Genomic DNA, 25,864 nt, shown 5'->3' on the forward strand with positions numbered 1-25,864 from the left:
TCTAAAACCAGTATGATGGCAACACATTGACAGGAAGTCACAGCATGGTGATGCAGTAAGTATGACCTCATCTTACATGATAAACTAGCACCAAATCTGATTCTGTTCCAGAGATACTCATAGCTGTACAATATACCAGTCACTGTACGTAGTTTCAGTGAATGAATTTGTTAAAGTGGAAACTGTAAGAAGTATCTGTTGTGGTATTGCAAGTTGAGCTGATACACATACATTTGAAACATTTATAGGAAAAGTAAACTGATTATTGTAATAGTTGGCGTTTAATACTCAAACTTTGTTGTATTTTAAAGAATTAATAGTTCAGCATCACAAGTTGTAATCTGTTAGTGTTGCCTTATACTTGGTTCATATTTTTTACTTCTCCTCTGATGGATTCGCCTGAGATTTTGTGTGGACACTTGTTACTGTATGGTTCAAATGAATATGGAATTTCAACATGACTGCCATCTTTGTTACACAATTTGAAAAAATATTCTCACCCAAAACATAAAGGGACAGAAATCAGAAACAATTTGTCCAAGTTTGTTCGAGGCATAATGATTATATATACAGTATACCACTTGCAGCAAAAATATAAATGTCCATTCCAATGAAACTGAAAGTTCTTTCTTCCAATTAATTATAGTACCCAAATTTATTGAAAAGATTTGAATCTGATAATTACTGCAGCCACCATGGCTATGTAGTTTGTATTAATTAAGTGTTAATTTCACCTTCAGACCAATTGCTCCTTAAAGGGCCACTGATCCAGAGCAATTTCTGTGGACTGGTTGTTGCTTTTGTTATTGTTTTTTTTCCAGTGAGTACCCGGATGATATCCCAGAATTCATGACTGGTTCGTTACCTCTGCTGCGCCACCCTCATGCGCAATTGATAGTATAAGTATAGACTGTTTAACAAAGATGAAATCTTTTTTACTCGATAATCTTATGCTGATTTTGTTGTAAAATTATGTAGCCTTTGATGAAGAATTTGGTTTCTTATAAATTAATATTCACTTTGATAAAAATGCTGATTTTGATGTAAAATTTTGATTTCATAGTAATGTTGACTTTATAAAAATGTTAACGTTAATAGATGTAGAATTTGATTTAAGAAATAGTTTGACCTTGAATTTGGTGAGAAGCCTGATATTATAGCATTGTTACTAAGTACATGGGGAGTCTTGGGGAGAGTAGTGAGGTCGGGTTCACTACTAGTCAATCTGAATGTTGTATTAAATGGCATTATTTTGATAACAAATGAAAACATTTTAAGTTTAACCATCTGCCAGTGGTAAAAATGTTAGGACTGAAATAATGAAGTCAAAGTATGCGTCTATATATTTTGTCTTATGATCTTAATTAGTTTACTATCATATTTTTATGCATTTTGAAACTTAATAAAATGCACACGATCTGCTTATACTTAGTGAATTTATAACATAATTGTAATATCTAGACATTTTATAGATTGCCAACGTCTATCAAAATTATTCTGTTGAATGCAATAACAAATAAATAAAAACAAAATGCAAATATTAAAATTAAAACAGACTAAAGTTATAGCAACAATATCAGGCTATTACCTTGTTCGGGAATGTATCCATCAATATCCACATAAAGGAATGAGATGCCATTCATCTGCAGCTGACAAAGTATCATGTTCCATGTCATGTGGATTTATTCCCACTTTTGGCAATCCCACTTTTGGTAGTCAATTTTCACACCTGGTTAACGAGCTAGAACAGTTGTCCCGGTTTTGGCAGTTTATGACTCACACCTCATAACTAGCCCTTTGACACCTTGCTAATGAGTCTTAATTGATTTAATCAACTCCTAGGTAGAGTGAAGAAGAGAACAGAATAACAAAGAATTTTATTGGTGATGATTATTTTATTCACAACACATTTGCAAAGTATTTCAAATGTTCTAATGACTGTACCATCAGTAGTTGTCGTCACTGTCGCAAGACAGTTCTCCTTTACAGCCTGGCACCTCCATGGAATTGTGCCATTCTTGTTCGCTGTCCGTCTGAGATAGCATAGCCATCCAAAAGCATGTCAGCACCTTACTTTCTTCCATCCAGGATCTGTCCTTTCTCTTCCATAGTGAGCAATATGAGTTTCAAATATATATTTGTTATCTAAATAAAACATCCTTCTTTTTTCAACTCTAACCTCTTTACTTTTACAAACATCCTCAGTGCCTAATTGATCCTAATTGTCCCAGTAGCAAATTAGTTACCACCTTACTGACGAGACCTAATTGTTCTTAATTGGTCACACCGGTTGTCCCAATTTTGGCAGTGAGATACAACACCTGCATGGTCCAGTGCACAACAGACTGCCAAAAATGGGAAATCACCATAATACATTTGCCACATCAGACCTCAATTTATAATGATGAGTATTTACTCCAGACACAAGAAATGCCAAATGGGAACCTTTGTCGGGTAATCTGAGTGGTGTTATCACTAATTATACCTGTTATAAGTTCATTAACTGACCATCAAGTGAATGATGACAAATAACATGTGTAGGTTTACCACCAAACAAGGGTTACAGCAAGAGAGTAGTAATCGCTGTATTGCATGCAAGTTTGATTGCCTGTTTGAAAACACTGTTTTGAGGATACGAACGGAACATCATTGTTACATAAGAAATATATATAAACATTTGCTGTGTACTTAGTTAAAAACTGTATATACCTATGTACCTAAGTAAAATTTCAGATTCATTTTGCAATGGCAAAGTGGGGTTGTTTAGTTTATGGATTCAAATATATCAAATGTGTGCTTTTGATATCATAGCATACGTAATAGACATCATATTTCTACATGATTAAATATTGAGGTAAAAAACACAGAAATAGGATCAAATTGGATCAGTCACTATACCATCCAAACATTTGAAAATCTGAAAAAGCCTACACTGCTGGGATACTTTATTACGATCAGACAAGAACTACCGGGGATATTTTCAAATAACGGCATCTGATGGGCATCCACCCTTCCTAATGTCCCATTGATTAGGTTGAAGAAATTCTGCCAAGGTGGTCACTAGTCTACTACTGACCAGTTTGCAGCTAGGTTTCGTAATTAGACTGTCGGCGAGAAACATTAATCGCTCTGGATCACTGACCCTTTAAAATGATGAATATGCACTTCCTAACACTGCAAACATCTGTTAAATTGCTACATTGAGAATGAATATTCGTACATATGTCCTGCAAATACACAGAATGAAGTATCAGTATCAAGTTTCAACAAATTGTCTAACAGCTTCAAGTAGTTTTTGTCAGTTTCACATAAGATCTGTCAAGTACTTAAATTTATTGTTCAATTTCCTGTTTATGTTTGGGAAAGTAGTTCCTAAATAATGAACAGACCAATATTGTTACGAGAGTGTGTTTTTCGTAATTTGTAATAACATCGGTTAGGTGATAATAATTATGAGTCACAATATTTAAAGTTTTGAGTGTTGGTTGTGGGTCACATTTTGAGTCATATATGTTCAGTGGCAATAGTATTTTAGCGGCACTCCATTATGATAGCGCTCCAGAGTTACCTCCCTTGACCAGATGTTTATGTGTTGACATCGTCTTGTCGTATGTTCAACATGTTTCGAGAAAGATCTAAGTGTTTAATGATACAGCCATGCTTTGCTGGAAAGTTCTAGAATCTGTGTCAGTATATATAAAGGCTGGCTGTTGTGTGGTGCGGCAAGGACTGACACATGGACTAACATACAGAATTACATGGATCTTTCACTGGAGTTGTCCATCGTTGTTTGCCTTCGTCCTTTGTCACATCGCCATCGTCTGACCCTTACACTTCGTGCCTGACTGTTCTCATCTGTAAACAAGCTTCATTTAGAATATCTTATCTCACTAAATATCAAGGCTTGTGGTGAGTTGATATTTTATATGTGACCCATTACTTTAGATTTGTGACTCAATTGCATTGTACTAGAAATCTGTATTGGGATTCATTGTATCTTGCTCATTGTTTGCTCAATATATTATTGAATATTTTAGACTTGTCTGTGTTATATTTTGCTGGTTCAAAGGGGATTCTTAAACCTTTTGTCACGGCAATATATTAACCGTAATAATATGATATATCATACCTGAATCAAGTGGATTCAGACATAAGTAATCCATCTGTGTGTATCTTTGTTAGGGTAATCTTGATTACTAAGTAACATGAAAGCAATGTATATATATGTTTGCAGTGAATTTCACTTTAAACAAAAAAGTAAATCAAATAAAGTGAAATCAAGATTGCAAATCCTCATGATTTTACCTTGCCAAACGAATATTTGAATGTGAGAATTTTATTCAATTTAGGATAAAAGTTGTCTAACAAATAATCACAGTTTCAAATCCCTATTATTGATTTGTATTACAATGGGGTATGCACATTAAATGAAACACCAAGAACAAGTAGGGTTGGTTTAAGTTAACACTCATCACATACCGCACATGCATTTGTTTCACTGTTCCAACTACTACGCATACCCCCTTGTAATTTGAAACTATGATTGTTAAACAACTTTTATCCTAAGTTGAATAAAATTATGAGTTTTATATGTTCAGTTGGCAAGGTAAAATTATGAGGATTCGCAATCTTCATTTCACTTTATTTGATTTACTTTTTGGGTTAAAGTGAAATTAATCAGTACGTTTTCACTGCAAACAGACTATAGGTACTTTAATGTGATCTTGTTTGATATGAATAGGGATAAGATCTGTTGTGATAATAATGTACTTGATTTCATAAAGTGTGGTGGCCTATCCTAATGATTCACAGCATGTAACCTGAAACAAGCTATGTCCTTCATTAATATCTCCTGCTGCACAACTGAAAAATGTTGGTGACAATCTTAGGATCATTTCACTGTGTAGTAAATATTTGTCAAGATAGTTGACCCATAGTATTGAAAGTGCTGGTTTTCCCTTCTCTGGTAGAAATGATAACACAACTATGAAATCAGCTGAAAAAATATTTTACTGCTTTTCTATCATCCACTTATATTAAAACATGATTAACCAACATATGGCACAGTGATCTCCAGTGGGTGTATAGTTTGCAATAAAGTCACTGAATTCAAGCAAGCACCTGTTGTAGCATGTCAGGAAATTATGGTTCTCCCTGGACAATGGCAGAGTAACACGACACTGTGAATCCTCATTGAACCCACTCTCCATGAAATGGGCTGCATGATATGCTTGGCTTAACTTGAATGCTCCTCTTAGTAGTTTCTTTTTTCTACCAAACTTTTCACAACACCTGACACACTTCATGCTTTTATATATGTCCAGTACACCCTTGCATGTGTTGAAATCGTGAGCTTAATACACCTGTTCCAGAATTCACTTTGGGGTGAGTGAGTGAGTGAGTGAATTTGGTTTTACGTCGCTTTTAGCAATATTCCAGCAATATCACAACGGGGGACACCAGATATGAGCAATTCACTTTGGACCTCTTTGTATGAAATATTTACAGCCTGGGAGAAGACGATTACCCAGTAGTCCTTACAACTTTTCTAACTTAACTTGGCAAACATCTAGTCTCTGAGACCCGTGAAGATCTGGGGTAGAATAGGTCTTCAGCAACCCATGCTTGCCACAAAAGGCAACTATGCTTGTCGTAAGAGGCTACTAGCGGGATGGGGTGGTCAGGCTCGCTGACTTGGTTGACACATGTCATCAGTTCCCAATTGCACAGGTCGATGCTCATACTGTTGATCACTGGATTGTCTGGTCCAGGCTCGATTATTTACAGACCACCACCATATAGCTGGAATATTGCTGGGTGCGGCGTAAAACTAAACTCAGTCACTCACTCACTCTAGTCTCTGAAATGAACATATTTTACTAAAAAATGGTTCCTAAATTATAATAAGGCCAAATAAAATAAATGTTGTGGTTCCGATAACACCTTTTTAAAATTTAGGGTAGGTAGGTAGGATTATTTTAGAAGCAAAGTACAAACTAATAACACATTTATCAATGTGTAATTGTTTATTCAATCAAGCTTGCAGTCATCATGCTGACTTTCACTATCAGAATGACCAATGTCCATTTGTGCCAAAATATCCAATGGTATCTGAAAGCTTATTTTATTCATACTGCTCAAAACAAATTGGGTCGGCACCAGAATTCAAGAGTCAGTCAGGTAATCGGAACCACAACATTTTGTTTAAAGGCCAAATAAATTATAATGAAAAGGAGCCTTGAGACTTTTCTCATTTTCAGACCTGAAACTGGGTAATCTAGAATTCCCACATATTCTAGACTTACGTGGGAATTCTTGGATATATATTTCAGGGTCTGTATGACTAGGAATGAATCTGCATTTGTTTTTATTGTGTACAGGTCACAGCAGCAGTGTCACAACCAGCAGGAAGAGTGGACAGTCCAGGACATCACTAATGTCAATCTGAATAACTCTACATCTCCAACACCATGTTATTTCCTGTCCACTGTCTTCCCACAGATACATATCTTGGGGAAGGGATTAAGAAAACTCAATAAAAAACATGATAATACCACATCGTATTGTCAACTTCTATTTTTGGACAAATCCAATGAATCACTGTCCAAGAAGATGAAACTCTCTTCTTCTTTCATGATTAGTATTGATTACATGTTATTTTTTTTTATCAGATTTTCCTTGTACAAAGTCCACCATTGACTGCAGGTCCTCCTCAGCCATCTCAAATATGGTTTTGTTGGAGTTCTTCTGGAAGATACCCAGGTCAAATAACCGAGAGGTTCCAAGTAGGAATAAAGCTGAAGAAAAATCAGAAGAAACCCATCAGAATAGTAACATGCTTTGGTTAGAAACTTCCAGGTTTAAGGTTATATTTTGCATCAAATGGGAATTTCCAAATTTAACTGTGTCCACCAACAAATTTCAACTGTGAAGTTAAACCTATGTTGAAATGATACACCTAACCTACCAATGATTAACTAATTTTGGTATACCAGTTCTAAAGCATGATCTCTGATTCACAGGGTCAGACATATGCTCCTCAGAATAACCCCCAGTTTTCTCTAAACACTTGTATTTTGACTTGAATATCAGCAAAGAAAAGTGTTAAAACAAGAACAAAACTGGAGAGGTTCCATTTTAGATAGAATGGAAATAATAAAATGTCTCACCAAATGCAAAAGATGAATAACTTGCTGTTGCCCATCTTCTCTTGAATCCAGTAAACTGCCGTCTGAACTTCATCCCCCCTCTAAATACAAACACAGATGCTGCATAGAAAGTTGTTGTACCAATCAGTTTACAGCTGAGGCAGTCATCTTCCTCAAGGGGAATAACTCTTCCTATAACATTCCGTACATCTTGCCCAATCAGCTGCAGTCTCTCACTGGCAGTTGTTGGTTCTATTCGACTCACTGTGTGTACCTCAGTACCTGTCTTAACTGATGATTTGGGTGGATCATCAGATTCCGGGAGAGATTTTTGCTCCTGTTGATTGTAGACAAGTGGAGATTCATCATGTTTTTGTATACCCAACCACGATTTTAAATAATTCATCCTCTTTATGCATTCAGTTCCTGAAAAATTTAAACAGATATGCTTCATCATGTTTCTAGGTGTAAACAACATCTTCAATATTTCATGGTAAAAAATACCCAAAATATGTTCCACTGTTATCTCTACATAGATTTTCTGTATTGTGAATGTGTTCTAAAACCAACTATCTAAAATAGTTATTTTAATTAAATGTGCATGACCCTAAATTCAGTTGTTTTCGAAAATGACAAGCTGAGCTATTTCACCTTGAATAAGAACTCCAGACATTCAAACTAATCAAGGACAGTTTTAAGAAGCGTAAATCTTAGCTTTGACTTATTAGTTTGAGACTCTACTTTCAGGATGAGAGCAGAACACACAGTTTGACTTCCCCGAAACATCTTCTTCAGCATATACAGGGGTATGATAACAAACTGATCTTGAGGGTAACTTTGACCTTTTAAAACTGTCACAGGCATGTCCTACAGCACCAAGACATCTTAGAAAGATGTACACAGTTTCCTTGAGACATCTTATGGTTCTGACATATGAAACAAGAATCAGGACAGTCTTTATAATTGGGGCAATGATTTATTGCTAAATTATCATATGATTATTACATCACTAATGTAATTAATGTGTGTGTAATCTTGCTTCTATCTCCCAAGCTGTAGGGATTGATTCTGGTGTAATTGAGATGGAGAATTAAAACAATAATCAAACTCTTATGATGTCTAATTTATATACAGTCAAATCCCGATGAGTCGAATCGCTGGGGACCAAGTAATAAATTCGACTTATCAATGTATTCGAGACATAGGTATGTCTATGAGGGTAGAAAAAAAGATGATCCAGTCCTAATTCCTCTGCCTAAGCATTTGTTTATCTAATGATTTCCCTATCACTAATAGGGGCACCTAATCAGTTCCAGTCTGATTAGCACAGACAGTGATTTCCGTAAAATCACTCATCTGCCTTTTGAACTCACCCGTCAATGGCGGAAAGGTGTGAGCCCCGGTGGTTTGTTAATTGGATCAGTTTGCTACACCAATCAACTTCTCATTGACTGACTTCGGCTTATGTATACAAGATTGCTGTTGTTTGAATCTCATGGGACCAAATTTCCTTCTCGAGTCATGTGTATTTATGAGACGAATTCGTGTAACCGGTATTCAAATGATGACAACTATAACAGGGAATGGTCCGGACTGACAGGTGCTTCGAGTTATGCATTGACAGTCAATGTAGGTATATTGATGTACAATCATAATTACTTGTGAAATGGTTGGACAAATGATCATTATACATGAAAACATTAATCAGATACTGTTAAATGCGTACGTCCTATCTAAGCTGCTTCCATCTCTTCAATGTCTCTAGGGCCTGGTAACCAGCTTAGTCATTTGTTTTATGGGATACAAATGATACTCAATTACTATGTAACACAGTGTGACCAACAATGTACACACATTTTAGTTTTGCAGTCCACTGTGATTGCCATAATATGCCTTCTCACCCATTTAACGTACACCATAGCAGTAGACTAACATGAAGTTACAGTATGACCAGAAATTATTGAGAATTTTAGGAATATGTTTAATTGGATTTCTAGTATAAACAAACCTTGACCAGCTATCAAGTGCTTGGTTTCATTCAAGAGAGACAACTCAGTTAATCCTTTTTCATTAGTTTGTGAAGAGTTATCCCCCTTTGTTTACTTGCTAGCAGACGACATATTCAGTGATCCTCAGTATGGATAATTTAGAGAAGAGGAAGTTGATTTTAGAGTATTATAAAAAGGACATCAGATCAGCTAAAGTGATTTCAAGTAGAACAGGCATCCCTTTGTCCACTGTTTATCGTGTTTTGAAAATGGATATGGCATTGAGCACCAGGGAGGTGCAGGTAGGCCCAGAAGGCTGTTTGGTATTCTTGTTTCTAAAAACAAACGAAGGAGTTTAGAAAACTTAAGGCTAGATATGATTGATAGAGGAACTGTGGCTGTCTGTAAGGAGACAATTAGAACTGAGCTGCATGTAATGGGTTGGCAGAAAAGTTGCGGAATTCCATCACCGATCATGAAACCTGAACAAAAGGAGCGAAGGTTGAAATGGTGCTTACAGCATAGAGATTTTAACTGGGACAATGTGATTTTCTCAGATGAAAGTTCTGTGTGGCTGTTTCCTAATACACTGAAATTCTGGACCAAACAAACTGAAAAACCTTTGTATCAGCGACCAAAGCACAGTCCGAAATTTAACGTGTGGGGTGGCATATCTGTGTTAGGGGCAACGCCCCTCTGTGTATTTGAAGGGAATATGAACAGTGAGCGGTACACAGATATTCTCGAGGGACATTTACTTCCATCTGCTCACGTGTTCTATGGAAATTTTTGATTTTCCAGCAGGACAACGACCCAAAACATCGTTCAAAGCATTCACAGGCCTGGTTTCGGACCCAAAATATGACATTATTAGATTGACCAAGCCATAGTCCTGACCTAAATCCAAAAGAAAATGTTTGGGGACTTATGAAGGAAAGTGTCAATAAGAAAAATCTGACAAATATTGCTGAAATGAAAAAAGAGGTGGTCCGATATTGGGACAGCATGGACGACTTTCTAACTTCTTTGATCAGTAGTATGCCCCGCTGCATTGAAGCCTGCATTGCTGCCCATGGTGACTTGACAAAATACTAACTGTTCACCTGTCTTTGAATCTGGAGTAATGTTCTGCTAATATTCACATTTAATGCGTGAGTAATGAGTGAAAAACATAAATTTTTTACAATCTTTAAATTCTCAATAATTTCTGGTTGTACTGTACATTTGAATAGCCTAATAAACTATTCTGTCAGTCAGTTAAGCTCACAGAACGTAACAATGCAAGTCATAAATATAGCTGAAAGTAGGTTAAGTTAGCAAGAAAGCAACCCCTGTCCTCGATACATCATGACATTCTGATGCAATCAGTCAGCAAGGAACAATTTGTACAGTTGCATCTTTAATTGTCACTTCCTCCACAATAGTTGTGGGATTCACATTAAGCTGTTGCTATAATTTAGGTAAGTTTTTCTTAATTATCTTTGGGTTCCTTTTCAGGATATGTTGGTGAACAATGAACTGTGTATTCAAGGCAGTTCTAGAAGGAAGTCACAAGCACGTCATATTTCAATCTGTAAGGAACTACTGTACTCAACACCAGTGGTTTCAGAGGAATATCTGGATTCGAAAACAAATACTAGTCCAAGTATTTTTTAGTATTAGAGGTAATAATTGTTTGATATTTGTATGTCCATATCATGAAAGAGACATAATATATCCACACAGATATAAGATGCATAAAAGATGCAAACAACCTGGATTTCCAATACAGTTCTAAGAAAATGAAAGACCATTTTTCTTATGAATGCTTTTCTTAAGAACGCGTGATAAGACAACCTTGTGAGCTCTCTCAAGTCGTCACATCAGATCGACCCGTTATGGTCACCGGGCACCTGCTGTCTGCTAATAAAATGAATGGATGATGAGCTCGGATGGAACGAAATATTGTCGCATAGAAGTACTATCCTAGCTAACGCAATACATTGACGTTCTAGCTGCTACCCTTTTATACAAAACTAGTTTAGGGCTCAATTTCTATTCAGTGGCACCTGTCAGAGACCGACAGTTCAAACTAGAGGGTATGATATGGTTCATATTCCGTTTTTGATTACTGGATGCCAGTTTGTACTAACACAACCCTTCTGAGGCGGAAGCTGAACGGGGTCAGGTCAAAGTAGCGTTTCTGTTCGTTTCAGGATATAAAACAGGTTGCAGAATGTCCGTGTCACCGTATGGCAGTTGGAAGTCGCCAATAAGCAGCCAGCTGGTCACTGCTAGTGGTGTCAATCTGCAGGAACTGAGAATTGATTTCAAGTCGCAAAATTCAAGTAAGAACCGGTGTCCGGTTGTCCCCCCTTTGATATGTGGCGCACCCGGGTCGACGGCACACCCCCTTATGTGAGGACCTGCACGCATAGATCACACACTACTTAGATATATTTTGACTGTCACCTTGTTAGGTCAAGACATATCTTTGTCCATATAGGCAGCTGATAAATTAATAATTTATTTGTTTATTATGTTTATTTTTTTCCGGGTGGTGGGTAATGAAGCGTGTTAAAACCCCACCACGTCATCGATAAAGACACTTTACATTGATAATAAAGCAACAAACGATTTGTATAGAAGTAGTTATTCTTTATTCATTGATGACACTGACCACTTTTGTCAACACAATGTCATGTCCAACCTATTTCATATAACACAAACACCATTGTTATTGTCACAGCACAATGTAGCATTTCTTAGTTGGCTTGTCACACAACAGATCCATGAAGCTCTAACTCCACCCAGGCTTGTCACACAACATATCCATGAAGCTCTAACTTCACCCAGGCTTGTCACACAACAGATCCATGAAGCTCTAACTTCACCCAGGCTTGTCACACAACAGATCCATGAAGCTCTAACTCCACCCAGGCTTCTCACACAACAGATCCATGGCTTAACTTCACACAGGCTTATCCATGAAGCTCTAACTTCACCCAGGCTTGTCACACAACATATCCATGCTCTAACTTCACCCAGGCTTGTCACACAACAGATAAGCTCTAACTTCACCCAGGCTTGTCACACAACATCCAACAGGCTTCACCCAGGCTTGTCACACAACAGATCCATGAAGCTCTAACTTCACCCAGGCTTGTCACACAACAGATCCATGAAGCTCTAACTTCACCCAGGCTTGTCACACAACAGATCCATGAAGCTCTAACTTCACCCAGGCTTGTCACACAACAGATCCATGAAGCTCTAACTTCACCCAGGCTTGTCACACACCAGATCCATGATGCTCTAACTTCACCCAGGCTTGTCACACAACAGATCCATGAAGATCCATGTCACACAACAGATCCATGAAGCTCTCTTCACCCACTTCACAGATCCATGAAGCTCTAACTTCAGGCTTGTCACACAACAGATCCATGAAGCTCTAACTTCACCCAGGCTTGTCACACAACAGATCCATGAAGCTCTAACTTCACCCAGGCTTATCCATGAAGCTCTAACTTCACCCAGGCTTGTCACACAACACCCAGGCTTGTCACACAACAGCTTAACTTCACCCAGGCTTGTCACACAACAGATCCATGAAGCTCTAACTTCACCCAGGCTTGTCACACAACAGATCCATGAAGCTCTAACTTCACCCAGGCTTGTCACACAACAGATCCAGATCCAGGCTTGTGATCCATGAGCTCTAACTTCACCCAGGCTTGTCACAACAACAGCTCTAATCACCCAGGCTTGTCACACAACAGATCCATGAAGCTCTAACTTCACCCAGGCTTGTCACACAACTCCATGCTCTAACTTCACCCAGGCTTGTCACACAACAGATCCATGAAGCTCTAACTTCACCCAGGCTTGTCACACAACAGATCCATGAAGCTCTAACTTCACCCAGGCTTGTCACACAACATATCCATGAAGCTCTAACTTCACCCAGGCTTGTCACACAACAGATCCATGAAGCTCTAACTTCACCCAGGCTTGTCACACAACAGATCCATGAAGCTCTAACTTCACCCAGGCTTGTCACACAACAGATCCATGAGCTCTAACTTCACCCACTTCACCCATGAAGCTTCACCCAGGCACAACATATCCATGAAGCTCTAACTTCACCCAGGCTTGTCACACAACATATCCATGAAGCTCTAACTTCACCCAGGCTTGTCACACAACAGATCCATGAAGCTCTAACTTCACCCAGGCTTGTCACACAACAGATAACTTCACCCAGGCTTGTCACACAACAGATCCATGAAGCTCTAACATCACCCAGGCTTGTCACACAACAGATCCATGAAGCTCTAACTCCACCCAGGCTTGTCACAGTCAGAGGTGCATCTTCAACAATGCTACCATCGTACTCATGGTGTTCTCTCTAGTGCCTGTTTCTCTCCATGAAACTTAAAACAATCAACTGAGTGAGTTAAGATGTCTGGTCACATTGGCAGTATTTCAGCCATTTAGTCTATATAGTGACCAATCAACTGCTTTGTTACAATACAGCTAAATCATAGTTAGCTGTAAATTAACATGTACAATTACACATGTTTGTTTGTTGCAACAATATTATATATTATTATTTCTAGAACTCGCAATTTGAAGTTATGTTTACTGTTGGTTTTTATTTTAAATGCCTTTATGTTATTTTGAATGTAGAAAGATATTTTGACCAAAGATAAGATTGCGGTCCAAGTCTTGTTTCTCTCTCTACAATGACAGCTGATCATTGTCATCTTCATGCTTTGACAGATGTAGTGTACTGGACTGAGGCCCGTCCAGAAGAGAAGGGGCGATCGGTCATCTGTTCTGTTGACAAGACCTCCGGGAAGGTACAGTCATGGACACCAGAGGGGTTTAATGTTCGCAGCACGGTTCATGAGTATGGTGGTGGCACTTACTTTGTCAATGATGGAGCTGTGTACTTCTCCAACTTGGCTGACCAGCAGCTGTACATTCAGAGGGGTCCTAGCGAGGCGCCGGAGGCAATCGTTGATACAGCCCGGAAATGGCGGTATGCAGATGGGACATATTCTGAGCAGGTAGGAAGAGATACTTTGTTTCAAAACTTGTTTATTAAAATAATGATTTAGGACAATATAATTTGTGACCATTTCATCATCATGATCATGAAACAGTAATTTGTCAAAATAGTTTTGGCTCACTGGGCATGTTAAAACATAAACAGATAGGTTCGCATTTGGTTCTGCAGTAGCAGCAAATACTGTAATGTAATTTAGCAAATGTTATTAGACAGTGTGGCACAATGAATTTTTGTGTGAATGATATGTTCTAGTTTCACCTCTTCGTGTTCACAAACCCCGTGAAGGTCCGGGTTAGAATGAGCCTTCAGTAACCCATGCTTGTCGTAAGAGGCGACTAACGGGATCTGGTGGTCAAACTCGCTGGCTTGGTTGACACATGTCATCGGTTCCCAATGGCGCAGATCGATGCTCATGCTGTTGATCACTGGAATGTCTGGTCCAGACTCGATTATTTATAGACCGCCACCATATAGCTGGAATATTGCTGAGTGCAGCGTAAAACTAAACTCACTCACACACTCATGTTCACAAAAACAGTTTGACTTTTTCAAGGTGTGATGAAATTGCAGTTAACATGTTTGTAACCAGGGAATAATTTCAGTTTTCCATAACCCATACTTGAACTATTGTTGGTATCCAAATATGAAATTACTGTTGCTATTTTGTTGGTAGAAATCCCGGATCTTCAGCATCCGAGAAGATCACGAGGCTGTAGAGGAGAAGAAAGCAAAGGAGCCCACCAACACCATTGTGTCCATCAACCCTGCAACAAAGACACAAAGTGTCCTGGTAGGTGGCAACATTGTCTACTGGTAGGTGGCAACATTGTCTACTGGTAGGTGACGACATTCTCTACTGGTAGATGACAACATTCTGTACCGGTAGGTGATAACATTTTCTACTGGTAGGTGACGACATTCTCTACTGGTAGATGACAACATTCTCTACTGGTAGATGACAACATTCTCTACTAGTAGATGACAACATTCTCTACTGGTAGATGACAACATTCTCTACTGGTAGATGACAACATTCTCTACTGGTAGATGACAACATTCTCTACCGGTAGGTGATAACATTTTCTACTGGTAGATGACAACATTCTCTACTGGTAGATGACAACATTCTCTACTGGTAGATGACAACATTGTCTGTCCTGTACTTTCTGCTGCACATTTACAAATGTTGGAAATTAATGAATTGTGAATGTGCTCAAGCAATGTTAATCAGTGACAGATGAATCATCAGACTCACAAATATTTGACATGCCATGCAAACCATTAAGATAAACAAATATTTTAGGGTGTCCCTTTTGATAATGATCCCATTGTTTCTTCATTCAGTCAGACATTGTGCATTGTCCTTGTTGGGACCATGTGTAAACACAGTGTATGTTTGACTGTTATGTAGGTGAGCGGAAGTGACTTCTACAGCTGTCCTCAGGCGTCCCCAGATGGGAAGAAACTCTGCTGGATGGAGTGGTGTCATCCCAACATGGTCAGTATCTCATCAAACACACACCAAAAACATGGCCTGTATTGCTTCATACGCCATTAACACATCCCAACATTGTCTGTATCTGAACATACTCAGTTACTACATTGCTTCAGTTTGTAATGTCATGTTGTATAACTATAACATATATTTTGTACCAGCCCTGGGACAGTACTGAAGTGTGGATAGCTGACCTGTCCGATGATGGAGACTCCATTGTGGAGGGGTCCAAGAAAAAGGTCTGTATACCTAAAAATATAGTAAAAACATATATATTTAATATTTTGTTTAAAGTTGAAAAATGCCTGACCTGAAAGACCATTTTGCACATGGATATCATTTCTAAAGATCTTTTCATAAAGCATGGTCAACTGATGCCATCGTTTCAATGGGTATTTCCATGTTTTCATAAATTTCACCATTGTTGATCCATGGATCACATGTTTCACCACTGTTTATCAAGGAATGGTAGGTTTCACCACTGTTTATCAAGGAATGGTAGGTTTCACCACTGTTTATCAAGGAATGGTAAGTTTCACCATTGCTGATCCAGGGATGTCAGGTTTCTTGATAGTTGATCCAGGGGTTGCAGGTTTCACCATTGCTGATACATGGATTGCGGGTTTCAGCCATTGCTGATCCATGGATTGCAGGTTTCACCATTGTTGATCCAACAATTGCAGGTTTCACCATTGTTGATCCAGGGGTTGCAGATTTCACCCTAGTTGCTTCAGGGGTTGCAGATTTCACCCTAGTTGCTGCAGGGATTGCAGTTTTCACCCTAGTTGCTCCAGGCTTGCAGATTTCACCCTAGTTGCTCCAGGGATTGCAGTTTTCACCCTTCTTGCTCCAGGGATTGCAGATTTGACCATTGCTTGTCCACAGATTGCTGGTGAGACTGACCTCAGCGCAATCACCCCAGGCTGGACCCCTGACAATGAGCTGTTGTACATCGGAGACCAGACTGATTGGTGGAACCTGTACCATGTGACCTCATCAGGTGACCAGGTGAATGTTCTGCCACGGGATGTGGAGTTGGGCGAGCCACACTGGATGTTCTGTACACGAGCCAGAACCTACTGTTGTGACCCGAGTGGAAGTGGCAAAGTTGTGACAACATATGGAGGGGTGAGTTACCATTGCTTACCACAGTGTATATGAAAGGTTCGAATTTATGGATGTCAACCTCTTGATTTTGAGGATCACAACATTTATGAGTATATTCTTACTGCTTCATCAGGTGAAATGTAAGGAGTGAGAAAATACTGCAAAATGTTGTGGTCATCATAATATAGGAGCTGACATCCATAAATTCTCACCTTTTATGTGTATCTCTTCTAAATGCTGTTAAAAGACTTCATGGTGAATATTGACTGGTTTGTCATGTGTATTTCTATTTTTGTTATTAAGCATACTTCCAGAATATACACATAAGGCAACATAAGCAGTTGGCCAAACTGTATTAGTTACAGAAAGACAGAAAGGGTACTGTGGTTTGTTAAATGCTTTTGTACCTAAGTGTCTATGTCTGAAGTAATAGTCCTAGTAATGATTTAGGAAATTATTAATCAGTGACTGATGAATACATGTTATGTAACTGGTGGTCCCAGTGGTAACAGAGGACATGACATTGGGGATAGCAGAGTGGTTTTAATGGGACATACAGGTACAGTAGTGAAAGTAATTGTTGAGACAAAGCAAAATGTCATGATTCTCAAATGAGTTCCACAATTGGTGTACATAGTATACAGTGAACAGTTCTCACAAGTGGCACTTTTCACTTTCGGAGTGTAAATCTGAAGCTACATGCAATTTATGGAGCTCTGGTAATAATAATAATAATATAATATTATATAAAGCACCTAATATCCACCATAGAGATGCTTAGTGGCGCTGTGACAATATTGGTGAAGGAAATAGTTCATATAACTTTACAGAAAGGCAGCAGTGAATAGATGGGTCTTTAGCAGAGATTTAAAAGTTTCTTTCGATGAAGTGTTCCTGATTTCCTTTGGAAGACAGTTCCACAGTTTAGGGCTGGCACAGGAGTAGGCTCGGTCAGACAGTTGGTTTGGAGATCTGTGTTGGGTTAGGAGAGAGCCAGAGGAGGATCGGAGACTTCGCTGAGGTACATACACAGAGATGAGATGTTTGAGATAGTCAGGAAAGTTATCACTGTAGAGGCAGTCATGAGTCAGAATGAGGATTTTGAAGGTAATTCTTGCAGAGATGGGGAGCCAGTGTAGAGACTGTAGAACTGGGGTGATATGGTCATGACGATGAGTGTGGGTGATACATCTGGCAGCAGAATTTTGGATTCTTTGAAGTTTCTGGAGTGATTTATTTGAGAGGTTGGCATATAGTGAATTACAGTAGTCGAGTTTGGAAGTGACAAGACAGTGCATCAGAAGTTTACCGTGTCAGTATCAAGGTAGTGGCGGACTTTGCTGATGTTATGGATGTTGTAGTAGCAGGCTCTACTGATGGAGGTGATGTGTGCATCCATGGACATGTTGGAATCAAGGATGACACCAAGATTCCGGGCACTTTGTGATGGTAGGATGTCTGTGTCACCAATATGAAGTGAAGGTAATGACAAAGCAGTCTTCAACTCTATAATCTGATGTTTGGAGCCGATGAGAATACAATTCTAGATGATCCAAATGATGGACTCCCATGGACGAGAGCCTTGAACTGTTGTCTATGTAGTGTTGTATGTGGGCAGGAGCTGGGCATCCTGGATCTGAAGACCAAGGCCTATGAGAAAATAACTACAGAGTTTGAGTCCCACAAGTACGTGGGTCTGACCACCAGCGGTGACCTCTACTGCATCGCCTCCAGCCCCACTCGCTTCCCCAGCGTTATTCGGGTGAACGTTGCCAGTAAACAGGTCAGGGAAAAGTATATCACAGTCTTATGTATTTGCATAAATCTTAGTATCCTTGACGTATTTTTTATCATATATCCTCTGAAGTGTCATGTCAAAGTATCATCAGTGAGTTGCTATATGCTACTCACACTTTGCTAAGGATCACAAAAAAATTACAACTTTACTTACATGTAGATTCATAATTTAAATTGTATCCATTTAAAACTGGATAAATAATAATATGGGCAAACAGTTACTTTAATCTAACCTTATGCACTTGATACATGAGTAACCATCAAAATGGTTTTCATGGCACCAACCAGCCATTTTGCAAATCATGGAACGAGTCATTGACAAGTACACAACACCTGTCAATAGCAGGTATAGGATCCACAAGATCTAATGACATACTGAAACGTAGGATCCATGCTTACAATAAGCTTAGATATTTAAACCAAATTTGACCCCACATCATAGTTTTCTGTTGAATCCATGATTTGATCCTTAGCAAAGTGTGAACAGTATAGTTGATGATCTTCAAATGATTATCCTGTAATTGGGCCTTTTGAAGTTCAGATGTATTCAGTTCTTAATATTATGAAAATGTGGTTGAAGACAGGGCTATCATTGATCCGAAAAGACAATAAAAGATGGTACTTTGTGTTACCTAGTGCTCGCTAGTAAGGAGCCCAAATTCAGGTGTCCCTGCTGTGATATTGCTGGAATATTGCTAAAAGCAGTGTAAAATCTGACTGACTGACTCGCACACTCACTCAGCAGTAAGGGGATAAAATGTGGCCAGGCTTACTTGGACTGAGGTATCCATGTTAATCTAAGGCTACAAGTCTGCATAAATCTGTAAGTACAGCTGCAACATACACATGTGCTGTATGAGTGACGTAATTTGAACACGCTCATTTCTATTTCACCTCACAGCACCTTTAAAATTGTGATGACCACTCTTGGTATACTGTGATGGAGGGTAATGAAACATATGGATATCTGGTCTAAAATAAACTTTGTTGGTTCCTTTTCAAAGGTTGATGTTCTCCATGAATCCCGCAAAATATCCATTGACAAAGAGTACTTCAGCATTCCTGAGACACTCACATGGCCAACTGCTAATGGTGAAGTCTCCCATGGTTACTTCTATCCCCCCAAATCCAAAGACTTTGTAGCCCCAGAAGGTACCCTGCCTCCACTACTGGTAAAGGCACATGGTGGACCAACATCTAAGTACTCGAGCACCCTCAATATTCAAATACAGTACTTCACAAGCAGGGGTTTGCAGTGCTGACAGTCGACTATCGAGGAAGTACAGGCTTTGGGAAGAAGTACAGGCACAGACTCCGTGGAAAGTGAGTTTACTGGCCTCTTGCTCATGACTAAATAATTCCAACCTATTACAATTTTGTAGGATATTGAAAGTATTAACTAAAACTAGGATTAACTGTAGACTTCTTCACATTAGGAACTAGTTCCTGTCACAAAGTCTGTGATTAAATATAGACTGCCACGAATATCCAGCATACTCTGAACTTATAATGAGCATTCTGCAGTTGGGGTATCTGTGACGTGGAGGACTGCTGCAGTGGTGCCCTCTACTTGGCTGAGAAGAAGCGTGTGGACGGAAAACGTCTCTGTATAGATGGAGGGTCAGCAGGGGGCTACACAACACTTGCTTGTCTCACTTTTAGGAAAGAAGTTTTCCATGCAGGTACAGATACATTTTCAGTGGCCTTCTCAAGAGAACAAGTTAAGCATGATTTTATTCTTTAGAAAAGCCTTACAAAAGTACACACTCCAACGCAGTAACATCACTGCCACCGGCTAATTTGCATATCACATGACCAGACTTTTCTCTTGTTTGTAAACAAACTCCCATATTGTTTTACAGTGTTATATAGATATTCAAGTTGACTGCATGGTTTGCTTCCCATAGGGCTTCAATGACAGCACGTGGAACCACACTATGTAAACAAAGGATTGTTACGCAAATCAAAATATTGTTACACGGAAGCGTAACCTAAATTCGTGGATAACCTTGATTCGTGGGTTGCGGAAATTATCATGCTAGCTCGAAAATTAAGTCTCGACTGACGTCACAAAGCGGTACTTTTGATGTACATACAATGCCTCGCTGACAAAAAAGTTCCGAATCTCTTCATTACACGCAAGTACACTAAATATAATTGTCAGCATTGAGATAAATAGCCCCAAATCACTAATGCCACCATTACCAAATTTTATTTTCACAAAATGTCAAGTCAAAAAGATACCGTTAGCTCCAACATTCTCCCTTCTCGTTGTCTGCTTTCCTTGGCATCAATACTTACTGCAGTGGGATGTCGTACATAGTGGTATAAAAGTAACCGACTACGTAATCCACGAAACAAGGTCATGTCACATTTTGTGGGCACACAAATGGGTGATGATTGCAAATGGCTTCCGTAAACAAATGTTTCATTCACAAGTGGAATATTAGGCCTTTTCAATTTGCTGAATCAATGAAATAATCAGTGCGTATACAAAGTGAAATCATGCATTTAAAATATGAATTTCGACGCATTTCCTTTATATCAACGAATCAAGGTTACGCGAGTGTATATGTGAAGATATTTTCTCAGTGAAAGTAGACCATTTTATCAAAGAAGTTTAATTAGATGTGTAAACAAGCGTTTAGAAATATATATAATACATATATAATACTTGACTGCACTATGATGGCCGCATGGAACTCTGGGTTGGAGAGTGACAAAACTATAGTGATTGATTAGTGAAATGTAACGTTAATAAACATACCTATTGGTTGGTATTTTGTGTGAACAACTGTAAGCATTATTAAGCTGTATTGCAGTTCCTTTTTTTGTATTTATGAGTATATATGCAAGTATAGCTGATATTATTGAATCAGGTGCAAGTCACTATGGTGTGGCAGATTGCTTGGCACTGGCACAAGAGACACATAAATTTGAGAGTCGCTACACTGACACATTATTGGCCGTTGACCGAGTCTGGCATCAAACTCCTGAAGGAACGGTCCCCAATAAACTATGTGGAGAATCTAAGCTGTCCCTGTGCCTTCTTCCAGGGAGACGAGGACAAGGTGAGCTGGGATCTACAAGAGGCTCTGTAGCTCACCCTCTCTCATGAAAATGTTTTGTCAAGAACAAGCAGGCAGACATGAATTCATTAGGGAAGACATTTGGGCTAGGTGTTCTGTTGTAATGAATTTTGAATGAGAATTGTAATGGAATGATATCTAATACCTATTTTTATCATTATCATGTATGTTTTATGTTTATTTCTATGTTTGTTGATTAAGGCTGCACTCAGCAATATTCCAGCTATATGGCGGCAGTCTGTAAATAATCAAGTCTGGACCAGACTATCCAGTGATTGACATCATGAGCATCAATCTACACAACTGGGATACAATGACATGTGTCAACCAAGTCACCAAGCCTGACCACCTGATCCTGGTAGACTCCTCTTATGACAAGCATGGTTTGCTGAAGATCAATTCTAACCCGGATCTTCATGGGTGTATGTTTTCTGCGAAAGAGGGGTCAGCACATTTTATTGCTCCAGTTTAAAGCACTGGCAGTAGTTGAACTTTATTTGGCTGTGTTCAGTGAAATCAGATGAGATACCTAGTAACTGCATGATGAAGTAAGATACAGTGAAATCAGATGAGATACCTAGTAACTGCATGATGAAGTAAGATACAGTGAAATCAGATGAGATACCTAGTAACTGCATGATGAAGTAAGATACAGTGAAATCAGATGAGATACCTAGTAACTGCATGATGAAGTAAGATACAGTTAAAGACTAATAGTGATTTTGGTGTGTCCCCAGATTGTGCTTCCCAATCAGGCTGTCATGATGTATGAAGCAGTGAAGGAGAAGAAGCTACCCACAGTTCTTGTAATGTTTGAAGGTGAGGAGGTTCTCAATAATATTACTTATTAGTCTTATGTTAATGTGAGTTTATGAAATGTATCGTATGGGGTTTGTATTTATCATATGCAGTTCCTACAGGCAGGGATAATCTACAGCTTGCTTTCTCTACCATTTGTACTAATAAGTGTGTGCCTCATCATGCTCCAATGCACACAGTGACTTGGTTTGTTCTCAATGCAACTTCGGTTGCGTTTAACAGTACTTCAGCCAGTTTATTATATCAGTCGGAAAATATCGGCAACTTTTTGCAAGCATATGCTATACTGTCAATATGATCATGCATGTTTCCTTAAATATTTACACAGATGTGTACAGTGCTATTATGATATATGTTTGAATTGATCTGTTACGCAGTTAAAATGTCCATGTTTCAATGCTTTTCTGTTTATGTTGAATGCTTGTGAGTTCATGCAGTTACTACATGATTGCCTATTTCTCTCAATTTCTAAATTATCTTCCAAATTTTACAATGAATGAATGAATGAATGGATTATAGCAAGAATTAAGAGTAAGAATTATATGTGAATGAATGACAGAAATAAAGAAAAAGAAAAAAAAGAAAAGAAATACATATGTGAATGAATGAAAGAATACATGATACACCCCGGCCACCCCTCCCCAAACATTTTAAAGAACACAAAACTATCGCTAGAACACATCTGTTAACATCAGCTGTCAATTTATTTTTTAAAATCTACTTTGAGATGGTTTTTTTACGTTAGTAATTTAGCCTTCAGATATCTTCCTGCATGTGTGGAATGGCATGGACATTGACAGAATGTTAATTGACACTGTCACACGCCCCTCAAATACAGAAAGTTTAAAACTATCACAAAGCCCTGTAAAGACTTTTCCAGTTTTGTCAAATATAAGGTTAACAAGAAAGAAAGAAGTTTTAGAACCATAACACTCAAGCTACACGGATCAGAACAGATCGGTGATATGTCATATTTTTCACACACCTCAAATACACCCTAACAAAAAAAATTAAATTATGAAACTATCACTATTACTCGCAAACACCTTTCACCTGATGGTATATTTCCCTCATAAAAATTAAAGGTGTATGTGAAAGAAGTTTTAGAATAATAACTAGAAACACTCAAACATCGCCCTGTAGTATTTCAATGGCGGATCAGATCACATCAGCAATATGTCATATTTTTCACACACCTCAAATACACCCTAACAATTTTTTTAAAATTATAAAACTATCACTATTACTTGCAAACACCTTTCAACATAAAGTATATTTCCCTAATAAAAATTAAATCGAACATGTGAAAGAAGTTTTTATCGATAGAATTTTGGCTTTCTTCGCTTTGTACTGAGAATGGAAGCCAGTGAGCTACAACATGTCGATTTGAAACTATTCTACAAATCTACTGCACTAATACTGACACTAATAACAATTATTTGACTTAAAACGAAGTGACAGAATAGGTGACTTTCCTTCTACATGTACGTTTTCAGTTGTCACAGCACTTAGCGAATGTAATCAGCTCTTGAAAATAAATCAAACTCAATCGTAAAAATTAAACTGTCGCCATATTGGCTAAACTGGTCACGTGACGAGTCGAGGCATAAGAGGCTTGTCGAGGAGAGACCACTCCCCGTCTTCTATTCTCCGTTATAGGTAACACAGCACTGAGAACATGATTGTATATCGGACATTTGTTTTACTTTGCGGTTTTTTTCATACTCTGCCAAAACTGTGTTGAGATGGTGTCCATTTCTATCTACTGGGTATATATAGCCCTTTTGTGCTTCCTTCCATCACAATTCAATACTGGAGCATGACTCATAAACTGATCAGTATTTCCATGAGTGACTTACATGCAAATCAGCCAGGTGCTGAATTGATGCTTTGGGTCTATTTCACTACACTATGAAGTCTGTCTCTTAAACTGAAGCTCCATGTTTACACTTCTCTACAGGTGAACAACATGGCTTCAGAAAGTCTGAGAACATTCAGAAAGCTTTGGATGGGGAATTTTACTTCTTTGGAAAGGTGTTCGGCTTCAAGCCCGCTGATGATCACTGCAAGGTAATTACATTTTCAACCAAGAATGGTGGTTACAGAAGTAATATTCCATGGATTGCTTTGATCACTGCATCAATCACTGGACTGTCTGGTCCAGACTCGATATTATAGAGGAGTGACTTATAACGCTGCTTTGAACAGTGTAGCAGTGACTGTTATCCCGGCAGGTAAGTGTGAAGAGAAGGAATGCCCAAAGTGTTGAGGTAAAACCCATAGGCTTGTGCATTGGGATTCAACTAAGCATGGCAAATTGTCGTACCTTAGAAGACTGGGCACGAGGGGCAAATGGCAAGCACATCTTATATTTAGAGGAAGTTCATAATGTGCCATGATGAAAAAATCATTTTATTAATATCAGGCTGACAGGTTGTGATTCTTATTAATTGGAATCAAAATTGAATAGCTAATTGGAAAATTTCCTCATGGAAATAACTTTTCACAGCTGAGCAGAATATGTACTTTGTATGACATGTATCACCGTAATTAACAATTGTTCAAGTGGATTATGTTCCAGACTTTACAACTAGCCTAGTTTCACATGAAGGAATATCTGAGGTCCTAGAGTTACTGAAAATCAGCTAGCTATTGTGTAGCCATCAGTATTACCTTAACAGGAGTTGGCATCATACATTGTACCCATAAAGGGAATCAATCCAGGATCTTCTATATGATAAGCTAACACTGTGATCACTAGGCCACCAGCCTGCATTCCAAGCCACTTAGAAGTATTCTGCAAAATTAATCAAAGCTTGAATCACAATCCAGAAGGAACAGATCTGATTTTGGACATTGATTTTGATATCACAACTCGTCAGACTCAAGGCATAAACTGGCATTGTTTGTCACCCACAACCTGATATACAGTATTCTACATTACTTCCTTGTCATGAAACCTAACAAACGTTTTAAAAGGTTCTTTTCAGACGAAAATAGAAATTGAATTCTACCTTGTTTCCTTACTTGACCTGTTCTAGTAATGATGTAGTCAAATATTATTCCAAATTTGTGAAACTTTGGGTCAGAGATTCATAAATAAATAAATGTCTGTGAAACAAGATAATAAATAATCTTGACATGCACATTGTCTTTTCTTGCAGTTGGAGATTGACAATTTGAGTTAGAGGATGTCCCTGCCGACAGGATGGTAGATGAAGTGCTGTTCACTTTCTCATCTCTGTGAACTTGGAACATCTTACTGGAGGGACTAACTCCACCAATATGTGCCTTTGGCAGAGAATCTTGGTCATGACAGATAGTCAGGATCTTATCATATTGCTCAAGTAAATAATGATGTGTAA

General features: G+C 38.5%; 2 protein-coding genes across 3 annotated transcripts; one reads left to right on the forward strand and one right to left on the reverse strand.

Moving 5' to 3' along the window:
- On the forward strand, window positions 1-25,864 carry LOC124267151 (acylamino-acid-releasing enzyme-like). Its single transcript, XM_046702041.1, is given in 17 exon segments — window positions 1-55; window positions 10,634-10,709; window positions 11,332-11,463; window positions 13,901-14,190; window positions 14,866-14,982; window positions 15,604-15,690; window positions 15,849-15,926; window positions 16,573-16,815; window positions 18,413-18,577; window positions 19,596-19,833; window positions 19,836-19,914; window positions 20,116-20,273; window positions 21,471-21,555; window positions 21,557-21,662; window positions 22,418-22,499; window positions 24,460-24,569; window positions 25,664-25,864. Coding segments are annotated over 15 exon segments (1,974 nt in total). The 5' UTR covers window positions 1-55; window positions 10,634-10,709; window positions 11,332-11,351; the 3' UTR covers window positions 25,688-25,864.
- Window positions 6,012-11,076, reverse strand: LOC124267152. Of its 2 annotated transcripts, none has more exons than XM_046702043.1 (3): window positions 10,973-11,076; window positions 7,170-7,574; window positions 6,012-6,797 (listed from the first exon to the last, which is right to left on the reverse strand). In XM_046702043.1, exons 2-3 carry the CDS (start codon window positions 7,552-7,554, stop codon window positions 6,655-6,657), a joined length of 528 nt encoding a protein of 175 aa, XP_046557999.1. In that variant the 5' UTR covers window positions 7,555-7,574; window positions 10,973-11,076; the 3' UTR covers window positions 6,012-6,654. The 2 variants fall into 2 exon arrangements, with proteins under 2 accessions (XP_046557999.1, XP_046557998.1); XM_046702042.1 differs by lacking the exon at window positions 10,973-11,076 and adding an exon at window positions 7,991-8,263.

This window comes from Haliotis rubra, unplaced genomic scaffold (assembly GCF_003918875.1).
Source record: "Haliotis rubra isolate DU_JTF1 unplaced genomic scaffold, ASM391887v1 Scf13, whole genome shotgun sequence".
Taxonomy (NCBI): Eukaryota; Metazoa; Mollusca; class Gastropoda; order Lepetellida; family Haliotidae; genus Haliotis; species Haliotis rubra.